The sequence below is a fragment of the Olea europaea genome, chromosome 3 (genome assembly GCF_002742605.1).
Source record: "Olea europaea var. sylvestris chromosome 3, O_europaea_v1, whole genome shotgun sequence".
Classification (NCBI taxonomy): Eukaryota; Viridiplantae; Streptophyta; class Magnoliopsida; order Lamiales; family Oleaceae; genus Olea; species Olea europaea.
This window is the reverse complement of record NC_036239.1, coordinates 7,252,186-7,275,228: the sequence shown is the minus strand read 5'-3', so window position 1 is coordinate 7,275,228 and position 23,043 is coordinate 7,252,186. Positions and strand designations below refer to the sequence as shown.

General features: G+C 36.0%; 1 protein-coding gene across 1 annotated transcript; it reads right to left on the bottom strand.

Annotated features, from left to right (window-relative positions):
* Positions 1-1,582: 1,582 nt before the first annotated feature.
* Positions 1,583-21,955, bottom strand: LOC111384399 (E3 ubiquitin-protein ligase KEG). The gene is made up of 16 exons (XM_023008677.1): positions 20,965-21,955; positions 18,016-18,378; positions 17,697-17,927; positions 17,307-17,432; positions 16,877-17,213; positions 16,485-16,642; positions 14,550-14,707; positions 14,286-14,407; positions 13,997-14,131; positions 11,554-11,678; positions 11,306-11,410; positions 10,952-11,185; positions 8,504-8,837; positions 8,189-8,377; positions 7,793-8,098; positions 1,583-3,249 (listed from the first exon to the last, which is right to left on the bottom strand). The coding sequence occupies exons 1-16, from the start codon at positions 21,753-21,755 to the stop codon at positions 2,029-2,031; spliced, it is 4,935 nt and encodes a 1,644-aa protein (XP_022864445.1). The 5' UTR covers positions 21,756-21,955; the 3' UTR covers positions 1,583-2,028.
* Positions 21,956-23,043: the final 1,088 nt, after the last annotated feature.

Sequence of the window (23,043 nt, the reverse complement as noted above, 5' to 3'; positions counted from 1 at the left end):
TGATAAATTGGAGAAGTCGATAGGATAATAGATAAATATTCAACCAACTTGTTGGTTCATCAAATGTGAAAACGGTATGAATGTTGATATAACACAAATAAGTGCATGTTTGGCGAAGTCTGTATTATTCATTCATTTCGTATTGCCCTCAATTACTTGTCACTTATTATCTAGATAATTTATAATTACTTAAAAGCACTTTCAAGAATATATTAAATAATAAGATCTAGATGTTAGTAGTTAACAATCGAGTAAATCCCGTTTGTCAAAGTTAATAAACTCGACATAATAACTTGATTGAATCAAAATTATAAAATTTGTTTTTCAAGAATCTTCTTTGGAATGCTCAATTACATGGGAAAATAAACAAGCACGACAATAGGGTATTGGGAAAAAGTTTTATATAGGCTTAGTAGGCAAAAATAGATAGAGGTATAGGTAGATGAAAATATGATCAAATGCAATGTATTTAGCAGAAGATATGATGACTTGATATTATAAATTTCACCAACTTGCACATATTATTCTTCATCATGATCATCAAACAAGTGTGTATATATCTTTAGATTTCATCACCAACCACATATCTTGCTTGCATCAGACGGTGAGAATTCAAAGTTCGTAAGAATGCACTGAATCCGGACATCGGAAATCAATCTCCACCCTACATATGACCATACTTTTCCATGATTCTGTCAAGCATTCTTGGTTTGGGAAAAAAGTATCTTTGAATGTCATTTTTCCTTTTACTCCAAGGATAATCTATCTTGGTTGAATGAATGCAAATGGATGGCTGTTTATGATTACAAAAAAGCTGTTCCAAAAGGGTCACAGCGGTCTTGTTCGAACAGAGGTGCAATGTGGCGCCCCTATATACGGAGCGTCACGTCGGAGCGTCGGCCTGTCCTTAGCATAACTGTTATGATTATCCAAGCAAGTCGAGAAGTACGTGCTCGATTTTCTGAAATAAACTGAGATAACTGATAGGCCTATCACACTTTTGCTACACATCTTTATTGCTTTACTCTGTATAAAGCAATAAAGATGTTTTTACACTCACAGGAAACAAATTCAATGAACACGCTTACTCGAGGATTTGAAGACTCCATTCCATCAATATTTAGGCTAGAGAATAATGAAAGTATACAAGAAAGTGGTAAAATTAACACTCATCGTGACATTGCAATAAGGAATTAGTAATAAAGTTTATTCTACTTTAACATGTTTCAATGTCATTTCTAGGCCTTGTTCAGTGACATTGAAATTGCATCAAACTTGTATATATCCACCAAACAGGTCTAGGATTTGGGATGTAATTGTATATATCCACCAAACAGGTCTAGGATTTGGGATGTAATAGATTACATTGGGAAATTTAAGCCTAAAAATTCCCAAGATATCTCCTTGAAGAGTGTTGGTCAATATACATGTGCATGTGAGCACCCATACGCTCACTTCGAAAACACCAAAGTTCTAAACCAAAGCCGTCGTAAGATTCTCCCTTTAAAGTCGCCAAATAAAATGAATCCTAACCCTCAATTCTGTACATAATTTACTAGCACAATTTTAGCAGAAGAAAATCTTATACACATTATGATATATTACTCGTTCACAGTAATCAACAAGATAATTTATGCACCATACTGAAGACATCAAAAGACTAATCAAATGTACTGGTTACCTGCTAAGAGTTTAGGTCACTGAGAGACTCTAAAGATGCCAATTATCCCAATTCTATAACTATTACTAACAGAGAAAAATTATCTGTAAAAGCATTTTGACTCATATTTGAGCTGACATGTCAATTTCTCCTTTTTATCATCATTTCTAGCCTCTCACTTCTGTTTGTCAATAGTTACACAGATGTCCAGTTCTCGTTTCTTCCAATGCACTAATAGAAGTCACAGCAAGTTTTGATCTTGTGGCATTTGAAGTGCTTCTTGCCTCCCCAGTGAGTTGGAAATCCACCGACTGAAGCTTAAATTGACTCAAGGAAAAGAGGCTATTTTTCTTATGCCGTATCAGTTGTCAAGGCGATTTCTCATCAAGAACAATATCAGCAGGATCTCCAATCCACGGCTTCCCTTCTCGCCATCGAAACTTAATCCTCAACTTCCCGTTTGCATCGACTCCGACCACCTCGCCTTTACTTGCATGAGTCTCCATACCCCAGTCCCATCGAGGCGTCACTAATCCATCTTTGATTTTCACCTTGTCTCCAACTTTGAAGGGTCTAATCTTTTCCATTTCCCATGCTTTACAAAGCCATAGCCGGTCCAGAAAGCAGAAAGCCACCCAAAGATCTTCATCTTCTAAACGGTGCACCACTCCAATGCTTGAGTGACGTACGTCTCCCCACTGATGAGTAGGAGTAGAAACATTTTCCCGAACCCTAACCCAGTCTCCAACATGAAGTTTCTGTTCCTCAACGATCTCCACCTCAGAAGGATCAAGCACCCAAGCTTTTGAGCCAGCCGGTGTATATATTCTCAGCTTTCCATCTGCATCAATAGCCGATATGGTCCCTATACTTGCATTGTTGTGTCCTGACCACCCAAACCTAGGCTGCTTGACAGAGTTCTTAACTTTGATCCGCTGCCCAACCAAGAGTCTATCAACTCTTTCAAGATAAGAAAAATTTCCTACCCATAGTTCTTGCTCACCACAGAATCCTACAATAATATTTTCATTCCATTCGTTTCCTTCATACCCAATTCCTTGCACTACACCAATGCTACCTTGCCAAATAGATTTCCAATTACTCGCATTCTCTTTCAATTTGACCCATGCTCCCACTTCAAACATTTGTTCTACTTCAAGATCTGCAGGATCCCCTCTCCACAACCCCTGTAAACTTGAGAATGCAATTCTCACTTCTCCATCAGAATTGACACTGGCTACAACCCCACGAGAATCAGGATGAGCACCTCGCCAGCCCCACCTTGGCTCAACGAGTCCACTTCGAAACCTTACATGTTGCCCAACCCTAAAATCAGGAACCTTTTCAACATCAGTATAATGGGTTGGATACCTTCCCTTACGGAAACAGCAAGCTAATTCTAGATAACCAGTATCCTGTATACTATGCACAACAGCTAAACCTTCTTTTCCAATACTGTTCCAATCATAACTGGGCCTAGTTCCCATGATTGGTTTGGACCTCACCCAATCACCTACTTCAAATCCTGGGAGCCGTTCTGCATCTCCGGGAGAAACTTTCCACAAACTATGTCTTCCAGCAACTTTTACCTAAAAAAGGTGAGCTTCTGTCAGGAAAATGAATGATATGATAGAAAATGAAGTAAAAACCTGGAGGACAGAAAATAGAGCCACATAAGGGAAAAATAAACAAAGGTTTGTTTCCAGTAAATATAGGTTCAACTACAGAAACTATTTTTTGAGACTTCATTCAATTTATTGTTAAATCTAGCTTAAGATCTAATGAAATTAACTCCATCTATATTTCTTCGTGGAAGAGAGTGAATGTTTGTAGATTGATAATTAATCCAATAATATCACACTTTATAGACATAAATCATTCTACAACTTTACCTTTGATTCAAAGGGTACAAAAGTAATTTCATTTTGAAATCAAACAAGTTCAGTTGAGCCGAAGTGTTTGACTTTCTGATAGAACCTCTGCTTTCTGTTATAGAGAGGGCTCTAAATTGCCATCAGTTGCACATTGATGATACAAGATTTTCTTTGCTGATTAATTATATCATTAGCAGGAGAGAAAAGTTTTGAATTAATAGCTTGTATCAAAATGAAAAGTTTTGACTTAATAGCTTGTATCAAAATGCCATCCTAATTTGTGTTCTAAACGTAAGTACACGGCATACAATTATCATTGAGGAACCCTAATTCCTTAATTCTTAATCAGTAACATCCTACCAAACTGGACAATGAATTGGAAATAATCTGGTAGATCATTATCATAGTTGAGGTCCCTTCCTAAACCTAATGCAAGATAAGCAACCAAAAAGAGAACCAGCTTACATTTAAAGAACCATCCATGTCGATCCTTGCAATTTTTCCAACAGTAGCAGGTGTCTCACTGGACCATCCAAGCCTGGGCATTGTAACAGAAGGCATCACGTGTATCTCTTGTCCCACTTCAAAATGGGGAACCTTCTCCACATCTGTCGCAGAACAGCGGAAAAGTTTGCTCTTGAAGCAAAATGCGACTTCCATATCACCATCCTCCTCCAAACAATGAATTACACCGATGCTGTTCCTCGTTACGTCCTCCCACCCATATTTTGGGGAAGAAACAGATGCCTTTACTCTAACCCAATCTCTTACCTGATAAAATTATATTGAATATTGGCAGTAAAAACTGTCATCCTGTATATTCATGTTTCAAAACAGAAAAACAAATTATGCAGATAATACCTTGAAATCCTCGACCTTTTCCATGTCAGAAGGATCAGCCTGCCATGGAATAGGTCGATTGGGAATTTCAATTATCAGCAGACCATCATTCTCTATCTCACTAATTCTTCCAATGCTATGATGGGTTTCACCACCCCAAGCATATCTTGGCTCAGCAACAGAGCGCTTTACACAAACCCGGTCACCAATCTGTAAAAGCAACAGAATTATATATGGTAGAAAAGACCTAAAGTGTAAAAATGAGGAGGGAAAAAAGAACAAAGAACAAGAATTTGACATATTCAACCTCCTTCATGCTATAGTAAATTCCCTTACCCTAAATGGCTCAACATGTTCAACCTCCTCAGGTTCACAATGCCATGGAGCTGGAAGATAGCTTAGTTCCAGTAAAAGACTACTATCTGGTCTAATACAGTACACTACACCAATGCTTCCTGGAGTTACAGATCCTAATCCGTGTTTCGCTGTAGTCAGTGTGGGCCGTATGCGAACCCAGTCCCCAACCTTGAATTCTTCAACTCTTTCCATTTCCGCAGGATCAGCTTTCCATCCTCTGGATGCTCCAGGAAAACCGACACGCAGAATTCCATCATCATCAACACAAAGAACTGTTCCAATGCTGTCACGCGATTGACCACGCCAACCGAATCTGCAGAAACACAAAACTAATTATTGTGCCATATAAGAATATTTGGTATCATCGTGTTTACTCAAAGGGCCACAATTTAAGCTTGCAGCAAAAATCCATAATGTTTAAACCAAAATTGCTGCAAGATAAACTACTTGAGAATGAGAAATTCTTTGAAATCTCATTGTGACACAAGAATTTCCTTTGGATGAAGTCTGTTTCTTAGTGCGTCCAGGGGATCTACATCTCTGAGTGAATTCTAACTTTAAGATGATTTGGTAAATTAGATTGTTATGAAGGCAAACTGTGTGTGTGTTGGGTAAGGTAATGTGTATAGGAACATTTCAATTGAGGATAAATGCTCTCCATTTTTTGTCAGCATGTAGTTCTCTTTTCAACGGTGTAATTAAAAAGAGATTTGGTCTACAACCAAGCAAATGGCTCTATTATTCATCAACAGGAACATTAGATGATGGTAGACATTCATCAGTTATCACTGTTTGTATTGTTTTTACTCTTTTCATAATAAGATCCAAAATTTATTTTCTACACTTCGGTGAAGCATCAATTATCAATTTTTACAAGGGACATTAAGATACTATTTTCAAATTATTAATCCAAAAAATTTGAAACTGTAAACAAGGTTTCAAATTAAGCACAGAATAAAAAATTTAGCTATTTTTTATATGAAAAATCTGAAAACAATTAATTGATTGCAGCAAATAGGAAGAAAACATCATCTCCAACAAGACTCACTCTGATTCTTGATTGCAGGTGATTCACAATACTAAATTGAATTGCACTGGTGTGAACAGAATAAAAGTTTGCTACAATGGCAATTATTGCCACCAGCCACAGTCCCCAAAGGAGAAAGGAGAGGGGGAACACTCAGTAGGAAGGTGGTACCAATTTTTTCAGTGGTACAGCTACCGTGATTTCAATTGATGTATTAGTGGAAATGCCCCCAAAAACCAAAAGAAGTGCAATGGCAGTACCGCTAAAATAGGTCGTGCCCTCTACCTACTAGTCATTCTATTTTTCGGGTCAATCTATTAGGAATAGGGCTACATATTTATGGTTCATTTACATTAACATCTAATTCAATTCAAAAAGATTCAAAAAACTGAGTACGAATAGAAAGTGTACAGTGCATATGAGAGAAAAAAATCGTTTGAACTGATGTGGTAAATCACTACAATATTTAATTCTCAGAGTTTGCATTAAAATTCAATTTTTTACTTGAAGAAAGACCTCTTTCATTGTAAAACAAATGACCAGAAAAATAAATAAATAAATAAATTCATGGGATTTTTTGTTTCATTTTTTCATTCATCGAAACTATCAATAAAAAGAACTAGATAGAACGACTTCGATGTAGTGAACTCATAGTGAAAGAACGAAATCTGGATACATACAAATACCTAGTATGGGTGAAAAAAAAGTAGAGATAAAAATAAACAACTCTTGCAGTCCAATAAAAAAGCAGCCAGGCCATATCTGGTTGACATTTTTTCTTGCCTGGCTGTTCTGCCCATTGTTTATATCAGGTCCCAGCACCTTAGAAATTCTAAGAGCACCTGAATCTTCAATTCATGTTTCCTGGTGTTTTTACAGTTGATTAATAGTGAAGAAAAGAATGAACTAGCCCCATACTTGGCACCCAAGCAATAGAACCTTCTATACAAGATTGTGAATTAATATTTTTCGTTTCCAAGATAAAATCTCATTCCCTAAGCAGACATCTACGTCTTAGACACCTAATTTCCATGTGCAAGTAAAGTTTATGGTAGAACATAAAATCCTCAGAAAACTCTAATTCTCAGATGCATTTCTAGCCTTGCCTCTGAAAACTCAATATGATTAATGAAACCAGAATGTGAAACAAGTCTAATTAAAGCGTCACCCAGTTTGGTATCATTTTTAGAAGTCCTGAAATTATTGCATTGATCATCATAAAAGAAAAGTGACTGGATGGAGAGAAGGAAATTTTAAGAATACAGTAACTACAAGAACAGCATAATGATGCAATTATGAAGCAGAACAAGATTTAAAAGCTAAGAGTTTAAAAAACCCAATAGTATGACAACAAAGATGAGACATACATCGTGGAACCAATGTTAACCTAATAAAAAACTAGTATGCCTAAAGATAATGTCTTGATAATAGACGGGACGTACTTTGGCTCTTTGACATCTGGCTTAAGTTGCACATGCTGTCCTCTGTCAAGTGGAATTACCTTTATGACTTCAATTACCAGTACCTTGGCTTCTCCAGTGCAAAAGGACACAATGAGATTGTTGTTGTCTGGGACACTTTGTACAAAACCAACACTCCTCTCTGTTGCACCTTGCCAACCATATGTTGGTGTTGTAATGCTTCTTCTAAATTTCACCCAGTCTCCATTTTGATACCTAAGCAATATAGAACCATGCAAAAGTCTTTAGCCACGACAATGAAATTAACCACATACTGCACATACAGTTGCACATTGATGATACAATATTTTCTTTGCTGATTAATTATATCATTAGCAGGAGAAAAAAGTTTTGACTTAATAGCTTGTATCAAAATGCCATCCTAATTTGTGTTCTAAACGAGAGTACACGGCATACAATTATCATTGAGGAACCCTAATTCCTTAATTCTTAATCAGTAACATCCTACCAAACTGGACAATGAATTGGAAATAATCTGGTAGATCATTATCATAGTTGAGGTCCCTTCCTAAACCTAATGCAAGATAAGCAACCAAAAAGAGAACCAGCTTACATTTAAAGAACCATCCATGTCGATCCTTGCAATTTTTCCAACAGTAGCAGGTGTCTCACTGGACCATCCAAGCCTGGGCATTGTAACAGAAGGCATCACGTGTATCTCTTGTCCCACTTCAAAATGGGGAACCTTCTCCACATCTGTCGCAGAACAGCGGAAAAGTTTGCTCTTGAAGCAAAATGCGACTTCCATATCACCATCCTCCTCCAAACAATGAATTACACCGATGCTGTTCCTCGTTACGTCCTCCCACCCATATTTTGGGGAAGAAACAGATGCCTTTACTCTAACCCAATCTCTTACCTGATAAAATTATATTGAATATTGGCAGTAAAAACTGTCATCCTGTATATTCATGTTTCAAAACAGAAAAACAAATTATGCAGATAATACCTTGAAATCCTCGACCTTTTCCATGTCAGAAGGATCAGCCTGCCATGGAATAGGTCGATTGGGAATTTCAATTATCAGCAGACCATCATTCTCTATCTCACTAATTCTTCCAATGCTATGATGGGTTTCACCACCCCAAGCATATCTTGGCTCAGCAACAGAGCGCTTTACACAAACCCGGTCACCAATCTGTAAAAGCAACAGAATTATATATGGTAGAAAAGACCTAAAGTGTAAAAATGAGGAGGGAAAAAAGAACAAAGAACAAGAATTTGACATATTCAACCTCCTTCATGCTATAGTAAATTCCCTTACCCTAAATGGCTCAACATGTTCAACCTCCTCAGGTTCACAATGCCATGGAGCTGGAAGATAGCTTAGTTCCAGTAAAAGACTACTATCTGGTCTAATACAGTACACTACACCAATGCTTCCTGGAGTTACAGATCCTAATCCGTGTTTCGCTGTAGTCAGTGTGGGCCGTATGCGAACCCAGTCCCCAACCTTGAATTCTTCAACTCTTTCCATTTCCGCAGGATCAGCTTTCCATCCTCTGGATGCTCCAGGAAAACCGACACGCAGAATTCCATCATCATCAACACAAAGAACTGTTCCAATGCTGTCACGCGATTGACCACGCCAACCGAATCTGCAAAAACACAAAACTAATTATTGTGCCATATAAGAATATTTGGTATCATCGTGTTTACTCAAAGGGCCACAATTTAAGCTTGCAGCAAAAATCCATAATGTTTAAACCAAAATTGCTGCAAGATAAACTACTTGAGAATGAGAAATTCTTTGAAATCTCATTGTGACACAAGAATTTCCTTTGGATGAAGTCTGTTTCTTAGTGCGTCCAGGGGATCTACATCTCTGAGTGAATTCTAACTTTAAGATGATTTGGTAAATTAGATTGTTATGAAGGCAAACTGTGTGTGTGTTGGGTAAGGTAATGTGTATAGGAACATTTCAATTGAGGATAAATGCTCTCCATTTTTTGTCAGCATGTAGTTCTCTTTTCAACGGTGTAATTAAAAAGAGATTTGGTCTACAACCAAGCAAATGGCTCTATTATTCATCAACAGGAACATTAGATGATGGTAGACATTCATCAGTTATCACTGTTTGTATTGTTTTTACTCTTTTCATAATAAGATCCAAAATTTATTTTCTATACTTCGGTGAAGCATCAATTATCAATTTTTACAAGGGACATTAAGATACTATTTTCAAATTATTAATCTAAAAAATTTGAAACTGTAAACAAGGTTTCAAATTAAGCACAGAATAAAAAATTTAGCTATTTTTTATATGAAAAATCTGAAAACAATTAATTGATTGCAGCAAATAGGAAGAAAACATCATCTCCAACAAGACTCACTCTGATTCTTGATTGCAGGTGATTCACAATACTAAATTGAATTGCACTGGTGTGAACAGAATAAAAGTTTGCTACAATGGCAATTATTGCCACCAGCCACTGTCCCCAAAGGAGAAAGGAGAGGGGGAACACTCAGTAGGAAGGTGGTACCAATTTTTTCAGTGGTACAGCTACCGTGATTTCAATTGATGTATTAGTGGAAATGCCCCCAAAAACCAAAAGAAGTGCAATGGCAGTACCGCTAAAATAGGTCGTGCCCTCTACCTACTAGTCATTCTATTTTTCGGGTCAATCTATTAGGAATAGGGCTACATATTTATGGTTCATTTACATTAACATCTAATTCAATTCAAAAAGATTCAAAAAACTGAGTACGAATAGAAAGTGTACAGTGCATATGAGAGAAAAAAATCGTTTGAACTGATGTGGTAAATCACTACAATATTTAATTCTCAGAGTTTGCATTAAAATTCAATTTTTTACTTGAAGAAAGACCTCTTTCATTGTAAAACAAATGACCAGAAAAATAAATAAATAAATTCATGGGATTTTTTGTTTCATTTTTTCATTCATCGAAACTATCAATAAAAAGAACTACTGAAAGAACGAAATCTGGATACATACAAATACCTAGTATGGGTGAAAAAAAAGTAGAGATAAAAATAAACAACTCTTGCAGTCCAATAAAAAAGCAGCCAGGCCATATCTGGTTGACATTTTTTCTTGCCTGGCTGTTCTGCCCATTGTTTATATCAGGTCCCAGCACCTTAGAAATTCTAAGAGCACCTGAATCTTCAATTCATGTTTCCTGGTGTTTTTACAGTTGATTAATAGTGAAGAAAAGAATGAACTAGCCCCATACTTGGCACCCAAGCAATAGAACCTTCTATACAAGATTGTGAATTAATATTTTTCGTTTCCAAGATAAAATCTCATTCCCTAAGCAGACATCTACGTCTTAGACGCCTAATTTCCATGTGCAAGTGGTAGAACATAAAATCCTCAGAAGACTCTAATTCTCAGATGCATTTCTAGCCTTGCCTTTGAAAACTCAATATGATTAATGAAACCAGAATGTGAAACAAGTCTAATTAAAGCGTCACCCAGTTTGGTATCATTTTTAGAAGTCCTGAAATTATTGCATTGATCATCATAAAAGAAAAGTGACTGGATGGAGAGAAGGAAATTTTAAGAATACAGTAACTACAAGAACAGCATAATGATGCAATTATGAAGCAGAACAAGATTTAAAAGCTAAGAGTTTAAAAAACCCAATAGTATGACAACAAAGATGAGACAAATACATCGTGGAACCAATGTTAACCTAATAAAAAACTAGTATGCCTAAAGATAATGTCTTGATAATAGACGGGACGTACTTTGGCTCTTTGACATCTGGCTTAAGTTGCACATGCTGTCCTCTGTCAAGTGGAATTACCTTTATGACTTCAATTACCAGTACCTTGGCTTCTCCAGTGCAAAAGGACACAATGAGATTGTTGTTGTCTGGGACACTTTGTACAAAACCAACACTCCTCTCTGTTGCACCTTGCCAACCATATGTTGGTGTTGTAATGCTTCTTCTAAATTTCACCCAGTCTCCATTTTGATACCTAAGCAATATAGAACCATGCAAAAGTCTTTAGCCACGACAATGAAATTAACCACATACTGCACATAATTTTACCACGAAATGGTGAAAACAGCAAAGCATTGTATTGACTATTACGCACATGGTTGGAGATAAATGGACTCCCTTCTCCACCAGTGCCTCCATTAAATCTTCAGAAATCCATTCCCGGGGAAGAGCCTCCAAGAAGTCTCCTAATGTCTTGCCACTGTAATGCATTATCAGAAAAGAATTATATCATATGCAGAAGCAAATATTGCAGATCATGGAACTTGTGCTAAAGGAAACGAGCGAAATTACTTCTGAAGAGATTGACTAAAAGCTAATGAGGAGTGACAAAACAAAACTTGCCTGTGATTTCTAACGTCAACTGCAGCATTTGGATATTTAAGCATAAAAATGATCCAGTCAAGATTTTCACGTATCATTTTTGCCGTATCAGCTGCTATATGAAAAGCATTGTCGCCATCATCATCCTGAAGTTCACACCAGGAAAATGCAGAAGGCATTATTTGACGATAAAGAAACCAACAGAGCGGCGGTCATGTAATCGGAAGATCAAATGTGTAAAAATCAACTTCACTTCAAACCCGTTCATCAAAGATCCGCAAAGTAAAATTTCTCAAATGCTCATTTCATGCATGGTCAAGCATCTTATGGAAGGAAATTTAGTATGGCCAAGTAATCAGATAGCACAACATCACAGCAAATTGGATCAAAAGTTTATTAGAGCATAATAAGCACAATACAAGTACCTACAAGCTCAAATTAACTCGAGAAAAACCTCACAAGTTACTGTCTAGAGTTTGAAACTCATCCTGACCAGTGCGCGCATCAAGTAACCTTCTTCAAACATGTATAAAACATATAATTCTGAATCAGATTTATTACGCCGGGAAGACATTTTTTTATTTCAATCATTTCAGTTATGGTTTAATGTTCACGTGAACAGCCTTAGTGGTATATTTCAATGTTTCTCGTCAACATTTTGTCCAGTAGGTTCCATGGTAGCGAGTCTATTGCTATCTGCGAAATATATTTAAGTGAAGAAAAATCAAAAGAAACTTTTAAGTAAATATCCACTTAATTAAACTTACGTTAATCCTATAGGTAATATCATAACTAATTGCTAGATCTTCCATAACTACAGTTAACCTCTAATTGTATCTCTACATTTGCATTCCCATGCATATAAAAATGAACTACTACTTAAAAGCTTTTCACATCCATTTTAATTTAAATCACGATATGTCTTCTAGTTTTATGAGCTAACAGAATACATCATGAGTCCTAAATTAATTATCTCAACAAGCACCATGAATCCTAACGTAATACCTCAAGCCAATCCATTGATACTTTACAATAATGCAAGGTAACAGTTTAGGATTTCCTCTAGAAACTGGCAGTACACTAGATTCACAGATATAGTTCTCACTATGATCATAATCTCATGAAGCATATCCTTTAACATACAAATATATGCTGCTTCCAACCCTAGTCTTTTCATCAAAAAAATATCTGTAACAAACACGCTCCCATAGTTTTCTGCCACTTTACAATAATGCAAGGTAACAGTTTAGGATTTCCCCTAGAAACTGGCAGTACACTAGATTCACAGATATAGTTCTCACTATGATCATAATCTCATGAAGCATATCCTTTAACATACAAATATATGTTGCTTCCAACCCTAGTCTTTTCATCAAAAAAATATCTGTAACAAACACGCTCCCATAGTTTTCTGCCATTGTTGATCAAATCTGTGATCTGTCTACAATAGAAAGTATAATCATGAGTATCAGATATAAATAATGTTCCAAGTAGGCAGTAATGTTCTCTTCTTCCACTCTTAATTTATCCTCAAAGTTTCAAGAAGCTTAACTTGTTAACTAAAAGTAATCCGTCGAGTCTGTGATACTCTCACACATCAATATAAATGCTGTCAGATCCCAAGATCTCTGTTTTCAATTTATAAGTACCCCTTTTCACCTGACCATCTCTGCATAAAAGATCCACAACTACCTCCAAGAATATCTGATTCAGTTTTAGGTGAACATCTACCATGCTTCTCATTTGCTAATTCCCTAAGCAACATATTCAACATTTTTCCACATTCACATTATCAAGTTACTTTGTCACCTTTCTCATAAATGGAAAAATCCCTGCAGTCTAGAAGGCCAGCTAAAACTAAAAGTTGTAGCACTACGCTAGAATTCAGGTACAAGAAATTAGCTTCTATAGATCAAAAAAATTAACTCTACGAGCTTCTACGGATTCAAATATACGACTAGTTTTTATATTTAAATAAGCAAGATAACGAGTCCTAACAACAACAACAAAAAAGTTCAGAAGTATCAAATTTCACAACCAAAAAGAGAGATCGATCTGATTGAATTACATGTCAAATTTAATTATGTAGATCTTACTTTAAAATTGGATACTACATTGTTGAATGTATATAGATGCTAACAATTTTCAAAATTTACAAAACAGTTGCAGAAAACAAAAAACAATAGTGGAAATCAAATTAAAATGCACCTCATACTTCCAGGAATAGCTACAATGCACCAATAAAGATAACAACCAAACAGTCCTCCATCAACTAATAATTGAGTTCGTCAGTCCATTATAACAAAAAAACCATTAAAAGCATGCTCACACTCTGAGAAATGAAGGTACTAATATATGGAATGGATCACAGAAATTTCATAAAGAGTTTGGAAGCAAAGACGGCATGAGAACATTTGTCTGACTACATTTTCATGAAAGATCCAGAGGATGTCTAACAATAAACCTGTAAATTGCAATTTGCCCCAGCAGATAAAAGCAATCCAACGCAAGACTTTGAACCCCTGGCCAATGCCACATGGAGAGGTAAGGTATTCTGCAAATTCCTGGTGTTCACATCAACCCCAGCTTCCAAAATAATCTACAGAAAAAGAAATTAACAAGACATTTACATTAGAAATTACAGTCATAAAACAGGCAGAGCTTACATCTAGGAGTCACCTCCTAATGCATCTGGAACACAGTTTGACAATAGCAGAGGTTCTAGTTCTGCAATTACACAGTATTCAGCCTACCTTGACTAACTCAATGTCATTGACCATGGCAGCCGTATGCAGAGCAGTGTGGGCATGCTGGGCGTCTTGAGCTGTCGGGTCAGCTCCGGCAGCTAGCAGAATCCTTACCAGTTCTCTGCCCTCTACGTGTTTATACAACATCAGAAAGGTAAATTCCAGAACTCAACTTTCAAGATGAAATTCTATCACTATGTATTCATGGTTAAACTATTAGCACCAGATAACTATTATAACACTACTGTAAATCAACAACCCAAGTTTTACCAGATTCATGATCTTTCTTCAAGGCAGCTGCCATGCACAATGCTGTTCCAACAGAGCATGGAATATCAATAGCATTGGCAATCTCTTCTGCAGATGCAAGTTCGGCCCATCTTTTGACAACAGCTACATTCCATGTTGTGACGCACAAGTGAAGTGGTCTGTAAAATAAAGAGGCTTTGTTATGTGTCAATCAATAGAGAAGACGCGCACAAAAAAACATGCTTGACATCTTATACACTACAAACGTTATAGGACATGCATCTACATGGCAACCACATCACTGAATGTGACTGTTGTCTTCGTCTGTTTTTGTTCAAATAAGAGATGTGCTCTATGAATCCCCAGTATATCTTTTCTCACAAATCATGTTAACGGGCTTGTCTGCCAAATTTTTCCTTTCTTTGAGCCTTTTAACTTAGAAATCTATTGTCCCCTACAGAGTTAAGGTATTCATATGGCTGCTTTCCATAGGAAATCATTTGTAACTCAATGCAAAAGAAAAAATCTCATACTCCTCTTTGTCCTTCTTCGTGGTGATGTACAAGAGGAACATGGAAAGCATCAAGTGTTGATGCAGTGTGATATTGCAAGATATTGTAGACCAAATTGTTAATAGATGTAGACTTTCATTGGACTTCTCCAGAAAGACATAATGATTTTTTTCTCACAAAAACCTATAGGTTGTAGGGACAAGAAGGTTAGATATGATCTGGAAGTCTCTAGTTAAAATAATTCTTTGGGTCTTATAGATGGAAAGACAGCAGAATATTAAATAGAACAACACGGAGCATGTCAATCACAAGAAAGGCTTAAGTCTTAGCTTATTTATCTGCTGCTGCAGCTAAGGAAATTAATGGTTTCTCCCTTTCTTAGATTATCCTTTGTTTCTCTTTATTAACAAAGTAATCCTTGTCCTCTCGTTCTCTATACATTATGCCACCGAAATAGATCAATCCTAGAAAAGGTCCACTTGATGCATTCTTGCTTTTCTTAAAGCTTAACTTCTGAAAGCCTTCCAACCCTCGTGGCTTCCTAGCCTCTAAGAAATCTCTATAGATAGTCTATGGCATTTTCTAGAATATGTAGCCAAGAGAATAAAGCTCTTGGTACCTTTCCAAGATCATAGAAATAAGTTTAGCACCATAAAGCTACCTTTAACAATGGGAAAAACTGAAAAAAGTGTTAAAGCTATAATGCACCATTAAAAGTCATACGGTGATTATGAGCCTAGAATTGAGCTGCATTTTGTAAAAACAACAGAAGAGAAAGGGTGAAGAAATTAGAAGACTTTAAAGAAAAAACAGCAACAATAGTGGCCTATTTAGTATGCAGATATAGGGCTTTGATCTATGGAATAACATTTGCAAATTAGTTTCAGTAATAATGTTGATGTCCATAGATCACCTTTTCAATGTGATCAAAGAATCTCGTTCTGAATCAACTCCATAAAAGCATGTGAAACAAATGTCCTTTTGATTTTCAACTATCTAACTGATTGTTCTTCAAACACATTACCAAGATTTTTCTAACGTGTAGTATTTCCACAAAATTTTATTATGATATGTAACTCAAGGTGGCTCAAATATCGTCTCTTCAGAAAAAAATACAGCTGACCACAGACGTAAACCATACATTCAAGTTGGAAAGGAGGGAGCTGTCTTATAATCTGGCAAGCAGTTAATTTAGATATTCCCTCCAGGCTTTCACAGCCTAAGGTAAGTTTAAAGACTACCCTTGTTATCTAATATTATTTAGGTGATATGATTAAATAAAAAAATCATTCTTTCTTCTCTTTCACAGTTAATCAAACAAACGAAGCAGTGAAAAGGGTAACAGTGTCTCTGTTTTTCTTTCTGTGTTCTTCCCTAGTTTCATTTCTTTCCTCCCAACGTACCATCCAGATTCAGAAAAATCGAAGGATAAATTTACACTTACGTCAAATGCCTGGAGTTCACAATGCCCATTGATTTGCAGCCTCCATTTTCCAATATGACAATAGCACAGTCGGTATATTTCTTGGCAATAGCTCTGTGAAGCACAGATTCACCATCGTCATCAACTGCATTTGGATCAGCACCAGCCAACAACAACTCCTATCCATTCAGAAATAAATAATAAAAGCATAAATGTAGATATTATGATTAAGAAAACATAAAAAAGTTAAAAATAAGGGGTTAGGAATAAACATAAGACATTCATCATGCCATGCAATTTCCATGTCCCAGAAGATGGAGTTTTGTACTTGAATCAGGCATCTTGTTTTACATTTCCTTATTTTTTTACATGTAACCATAACCTATTAACTTATAGAACTCCAAGACACTTACACGCATGCAATCTGGTTGGCCATGGTAGGCACAGACATGAGCAACGGATGGACCAAGGCCTTCCCTTAACCTTGATCTGACATTAGCATCTCGACTGATGAGAGCTCGGACACATTCAGGTGATCCAGCCGCCAGAGCAAAAACAAGAGGAGGATCGCCATCTTTATCGAGGACATCAACATTCGACTCTTTGTATTCCAAAATAGCTTCAACGAGTTCAACGCTGCCCCTCCTACAAGCCAGGTGGAGAGCTGTTTGACCTTCTGCATTCTGTGCTTCCAGCAGAGAATGTAGCAAATTGCCGTTGTGACCTGAAGCAGTCTTTGCAAGAAACTCTCTGCATAAAACAGGGGTAATGGAAAATAAATATCAAAGTAAAAGATTCCATATCCAGAAGATATGACAAAGGTCAATATTAAAGCAGACTAACCTAACTCCATCCAGATTGCCTTCAGAAACAAGTCGGAGTAAAATATTGGGATTGGCTTGGGGAACCTCTAGATCAGCCGATGGGTAAAGAGCTGTCCCATTTATTCCAGGGTTTGAAGGCAAATCGCTGCTTATTAGATGGGGCAAATAGCGAATACCCAAGTCATCAATCAAGTAACAGTAACATATTAAATACAAGGATGACTTGAAAAAACCAGCATCAAACATATTCATGGCAAGTAATAAGGCACTTCCAAGACATATAAGACTACTAATTCTTGCATCAGCAACATAAACAAGGGCCACAAGCCACTTATGAAACATGAGCATTTGAACTCTGATAAGTGTACTCATAAGATAACAAACTGACAATACATAAATAGCATCTTACACATCAGGGCTTGCAGGAGGGCTTCGAGGGATCTCTTGCAAGTGGCGAAGAAATACTGCTAACATTGAATTAAAAGTTGGTCTTTTAGATGCCTTGAACTGGAGGCAGTCACCAATCATCTTCCACAATTCCCTAGGTATTCCCACACCCACTACACTTGCATACTGAGGAGGTTGTCGTCGAGCTTTGACTACAGACCGATAGATTTCCTCGGCAGTTAAACCAGCCCAGCTGCGTAAAAGATATAGACACCTTTTGAGCAATTATGCTACTTACAGAAACAACAAAGTTATAAGGGACAGTTAATAAATTCACATACGGAGTAGAACCAGTGCACATTTCTACTAATGTACAACCAAAGCTCCAGGCATCTGACTCTGGCGATATCCCAATAGCATCATCCCAGAAAAGATTCAGAGACTTTTTTACTGGTTCCCATGCCTCTGGGGCAGTGTAATTTGGGCTAAGCATTGTGCAATCCATACACGAATGAACTTTGGAGGATTCACACTCTTTCTGAGCTTTTCGACAATCAAGCTTCTTTAGAATTGCTGGAAGCCCATAATCAGAAACCATAGCATGACCATTTGCATCCAAGAGAAGATTAGATGGTTTAATATTCATACAAACGACACCAGCTGCATGCAGCTCAGCGACTCCACGGGCAATGTCTGCCCCATATCTACATTCAAAATTTTAGATGATACATTATGACAAAGAAAATTTACAAAATTTTATCCTCTAGCTAGGGAAAAAATAATCAATTTTTTTCTAATTTAAAAAAATATAGTGAGACATATCTTAAAACTAAATATCATAATCAATGTCTTTTGACAATAGTGGTCCTATATATATAATAACCCTATGGCGAATGAGAAACTTATAATAATAACAGATTGAAAACTTTCCTAAGTTAGAGATTAATAATTATTAAAAGAAAATAAAAGGATATCAAATTTTTTCCTTCTTAAGGACTAATAATTTATTTCAAGCTAATTTTTAAATTTTTGTATAAGAAACATAATTTTACTAATTATAGAAACGTCACTACATTGTTAAGAGGACTGAGAATCCTCTAATCATCAAAGAAAATAACGTGAACACAAGAAAACAATAAATTTTTCCATCTGAGAATAATTAAAGAGAAAGGAACACCTTGAAATCCTTATCCATAGTTATCAGCAAGGACAATAAAAATTTAGATCTATCTCACGATAGGAATGAAATCTGCACCATAAATTTTCGTGCCATCTCAAATTAAAGTCCCCTTCCCTTTTTCGAATGATGCAAAATATTATCTACTTTCTGTAAGTAATGCATTCCCCATTTTCTCTCCAACTACCTTTGCCACAATAATCTTATAATTAAAATTGTGCTAACTAATTCCTAAAAAGGGGGGAAAACATGAACACATTTGACATTCCTAAAATTTGAACAAAGTCAAGCTACAGAAGTCAACTTGGGATGACAGAAGTATAATTTACAAAAGGATTCACATATTCCGTCATCCAGCAAAAAGATGTAGGCCATAATTACCAGTTAACTCGACAACATATGCCGCTTGAAAATTGTCACCTAGTATAAAAGACAAGCAAATAACTACACCAAGAGAAAATGGACAGCCTATTGACATTCCTTCTAAAGTTCTTAAGTTTACAATTAGGCAATTAAGGCCTGAGTCTTGTGGATGGAATCCAACAAAATATTTAGCAAGGCTGTCCGCTGTTTTGCACCAGAATTAAGGCCATGTAATTGGAGTGTAGAAAAAAGATACAAAGATTTAAAATTTCTATTATCCATTGCCATTCCAAAAACTTATGGCCAAGATTCACATGGGCAGATTTAGCTGTACCCATGCTGATTTTTTAAAATATTAATTACATTAATTAAATATGTCCCCAAAGTTGAAATCTTGTATGTAAAAATGCTACGGACTTTAGATTGACATAGTAATTGGCTTAAAAACTTTTCATACTTCTACAATAGCCCACCCTCTTCGTTTAATTTTTCACGATGCGACGCACTTTCATTGTCCCATCAACAAATCCTTAGTTCTCCAATATCCTTTCTGTTTTCAACATCAAGCTTACCATCAGTAACTTCATCTAACTTTTTTCTTTTATCCTTTTGTGTTAAAAAGAGTGTTTTCTTTTTCTTTTCTTTTCCTTTTTTTTTGGTTTTAAATGGGTTTTTGTTATATGTATTCAAGCTCTAGATTCACAAAACAAGAAAACATAAATTAGACAAGGGTTTGTATTGGAACACCATGATTGAAAACTCTCCAAGAATTAGGTGATTTAAGATTTAGATTTTGATGAAAAACTTACGTAGTTTATTACAGTAATTAATAGGGTAAGCTTTCATTTGAATATATGGAAAATCAGATGAAGGCAATACTTATATGATATATACATAGCCTTACCCAGCAGATATACACGTGGCCTTATCTAGCAGCTCAAGCTTTTAGACCAAGTGATTTCAATATGGCATCAGAGCAAATAGAGGTCCTTGGCTCAAGTCACGCAGCCACCAACCCACTTGATGAAATTAAAAATGACATACATGTAGTCATGTTTTTGTTCAACTTTTGGAAAGGACAACCCTAAGTATTTTTGTTGTTCATAATTTAATAATGTCTACTTTTACAATTTTATGTTAAATTTTATTTTACTGCTTTTAAATATTTTTGTTATTGTCTTTTCATTCCTTTAACTCTGCTTAATTATTTTTTGCTTTAAATATGGAGAAATTTCTCATGAAAAAAACCAAGACCAAACCAAATTTCAATTACTAAAATAATTTAATTTATGTGGGGATTTATGTAGGAAATACAAAATGTTGTTTCATAGGATATTATGTTATGTTATAGTACTTTAATCAACACAAAAGATATCGTTCATTTTTTATTAATAACTTAAAATTGTAGTTTATATTATCACTTCACTTGCCCAGTCCGCCGCCATCGATTATCTCCCATGAAATTCTATGGCCAAACTCCAAGTGCCAACAAACAACAAGGATAACACTCAGGATGAGATAAATACTTCAAATGAACAAACATTGGACCCTAATTCATTCAAGTTAAATTTTCATCTATCTCAAATTATGACCAAAAAAAAAAAACCTAAAAAGTTAAAAATACAAATTCCATTACCAATCTAGCAACTGAAGAGCAAACAAGAATTCATATCAGTCCAATCAAAATGCATATTGATCCAATTACACATGAATGCATGTATGTGTTAAAAGGTAAGGCGAAAAACAAAACCTGAGGATCTGCTCAAGAGTGAGGCGCCCTTCATTCTGCTGCATTGCAGTCTGGACGGACCCATAACACCTATCCATTAGTAAGCAAAGGCTGTTGTCCATCCTCATAGCTCCATGAAAAGTACAAACACTCCGGCACCACATGGACTTCCTCCTCAGCTCCTCCAGCTGCCCCTGCAGCCACATCACATCCGTCTCCTCCTTGATTGACACCTTCTTCACTGCCAATTTGTGCTTACACCCCCTCCCCGATACCACCGCTGCCCACATCTCCGTTCCTGCATTCCAACTACTCCCATCCCCAATTCTCCTAACCAGATTCACTTCCTTATGCACCCGCAAATCTAATCCCCCACCTCCCTCCACTTGAACCTCACGTCCCCGCCTTCTCTTGAAATCATCCTCCATTCCTCTACTTCCATTATTACAACCACCACTACCATAAACATTATTCCGATAACAATTATTGCTAGTAGTTAAAGAAGTCTTTTCATCCCGACCCACATAGCCATCACCATCACCATCGTCCTCATCCTCGTCGTCATCATCATCTGCAGAAAGGGAACTCTGGATCAAGGACAAAATGGCGTAATTCTTTTTCAAAGCAGTCACAGAATTCCCAACGGTGGACACGAAACGGCAGCGGGGACAAGAAAGTGAACAATCGGTGGATGCAGAAAACATCTTAGATAGACACTCGCGACAGAACCCATGACCGCATTGGAGTAAAAGAGGGCACCGCTCATCCTCGTTGTACTTATTCTGGCATACCGAACAACTGGGCACCCTCATATCAATTCCCTTTATTCTTTCTTCCCCACACTCAGTCTTGATCAATATATCGTCAATGAAATTGGATTGAATTTTGATGCGTAGATCCGTGAAGGTTGAACAGCTTAGGAGGTTGGTTTTAGAGAGAGAAAGGAGTGGGAAGGTGAGATGAGAGAAATGTGAAGGTTGATTAAGGGGTTTTGTTGGTTTTACTTTGAGAGTTCTATGTTTTTCCACCATCCTCCATTTTCACCTTCCTTTTTTCTTTTTCTTTTGGCCCCTTTTTTTTTTATTGATGGGACCCGTTTCTTCAATTATGCTATTAATAAATTAATAATATATGTGAAGATAAGTGCAATTATATAAATAAAGAAAAAAATACAGATTAATTTTGCTAAAAATAAAATTTTCAATAAATTTTGATTAAAAATGTATGATTGAAAAAATAATAAAATTTATAGGTTCCATTAAACTATATTTATATTACGATTAACTTTTACTTACATTTTATCAAGGGGGATTTTGTTAAAAAACTCATTCAAACAATGTATTTGGTTAAACAACCACATTTCAAGATTTATTGGTATAATAACCTTCAATTACAAAATACAATAAACAAATAATATCAAAAGTCCAAAATGTTCTCACCATGAAAAAGACCCAAATACCCCTTTCAACTCATTCAAATTCCTCATTACATCTCAAAAAATCATCGACTTGCTCTCCTTGTAGTACTGTAAATTCTTGTTATCTATTAGTTCATCCATCTTTTTCAATATTTTGAGCATTTGAACAAGAATTTTGATTTTTATATCATTTACATTGAAATCTCTCCTATATTTGAAGAAAAAAGAAATGTATTTTTAGAAATGTCGTGTATATTGATACTTTTATTATTGAATATATTATGAAATGATATTTTAGTTATTATTTTTTATTTCTATTTTTTTACATTTGGTGTATTTTGGTTGTTCGCAACTATTGGACGATAACGACATTCCAGTCGTTATCTATAGTGTAGAACGATAATACAGTCGTTATCTTCCATGTAAAGCGACAGTAAAACCATAAGTGTAATAGGTGTTTGAAAACTGGGTATAACCACATCACTTGTACAGATCATGTACCACTCTATGAGAGACGTGAACAATGAAGATAAAACGACAAATATGTTAGTTTTTGTAGTTTATGATGTGCTGTTTTTGTAATATTGAAAAATAATGGTGGTGTTATAATATTTTGTTTTTGTCATTTTGAAAAGCAAACTATTTATAATGTTTGGAACGATTAATTTTGTCATTCTCTTAGG

What these genes read in the sequence shown, in the direction of transcription:
- LOC111384399 (XM_023008677.1), bottom strand. Translation starts at nt 21,755, where the DNA reads ATGAGGGTGCCCAGTTGTTCGGTATGCCAGAATAAGTACAACGAGGAT. An exon ending in ATGACATTGAGTTAGTCAAG is followed by an intron (nt 14,132 to 14,285) that starts GTAGGCTGAATA and finishes CTTTTTCTGTAG; the next exon opens with ATTATTTTGGAAGCTGGGGT. An exon ending in AAAAGGTCGAGGATTTCAAG is followed by an intron (nt 8,099 to 8,188) that starts GTATTATCTGCA and finishes TAATTTTATCAG; the next exon opens with GTAAGAGATTGGGTTAGAGT.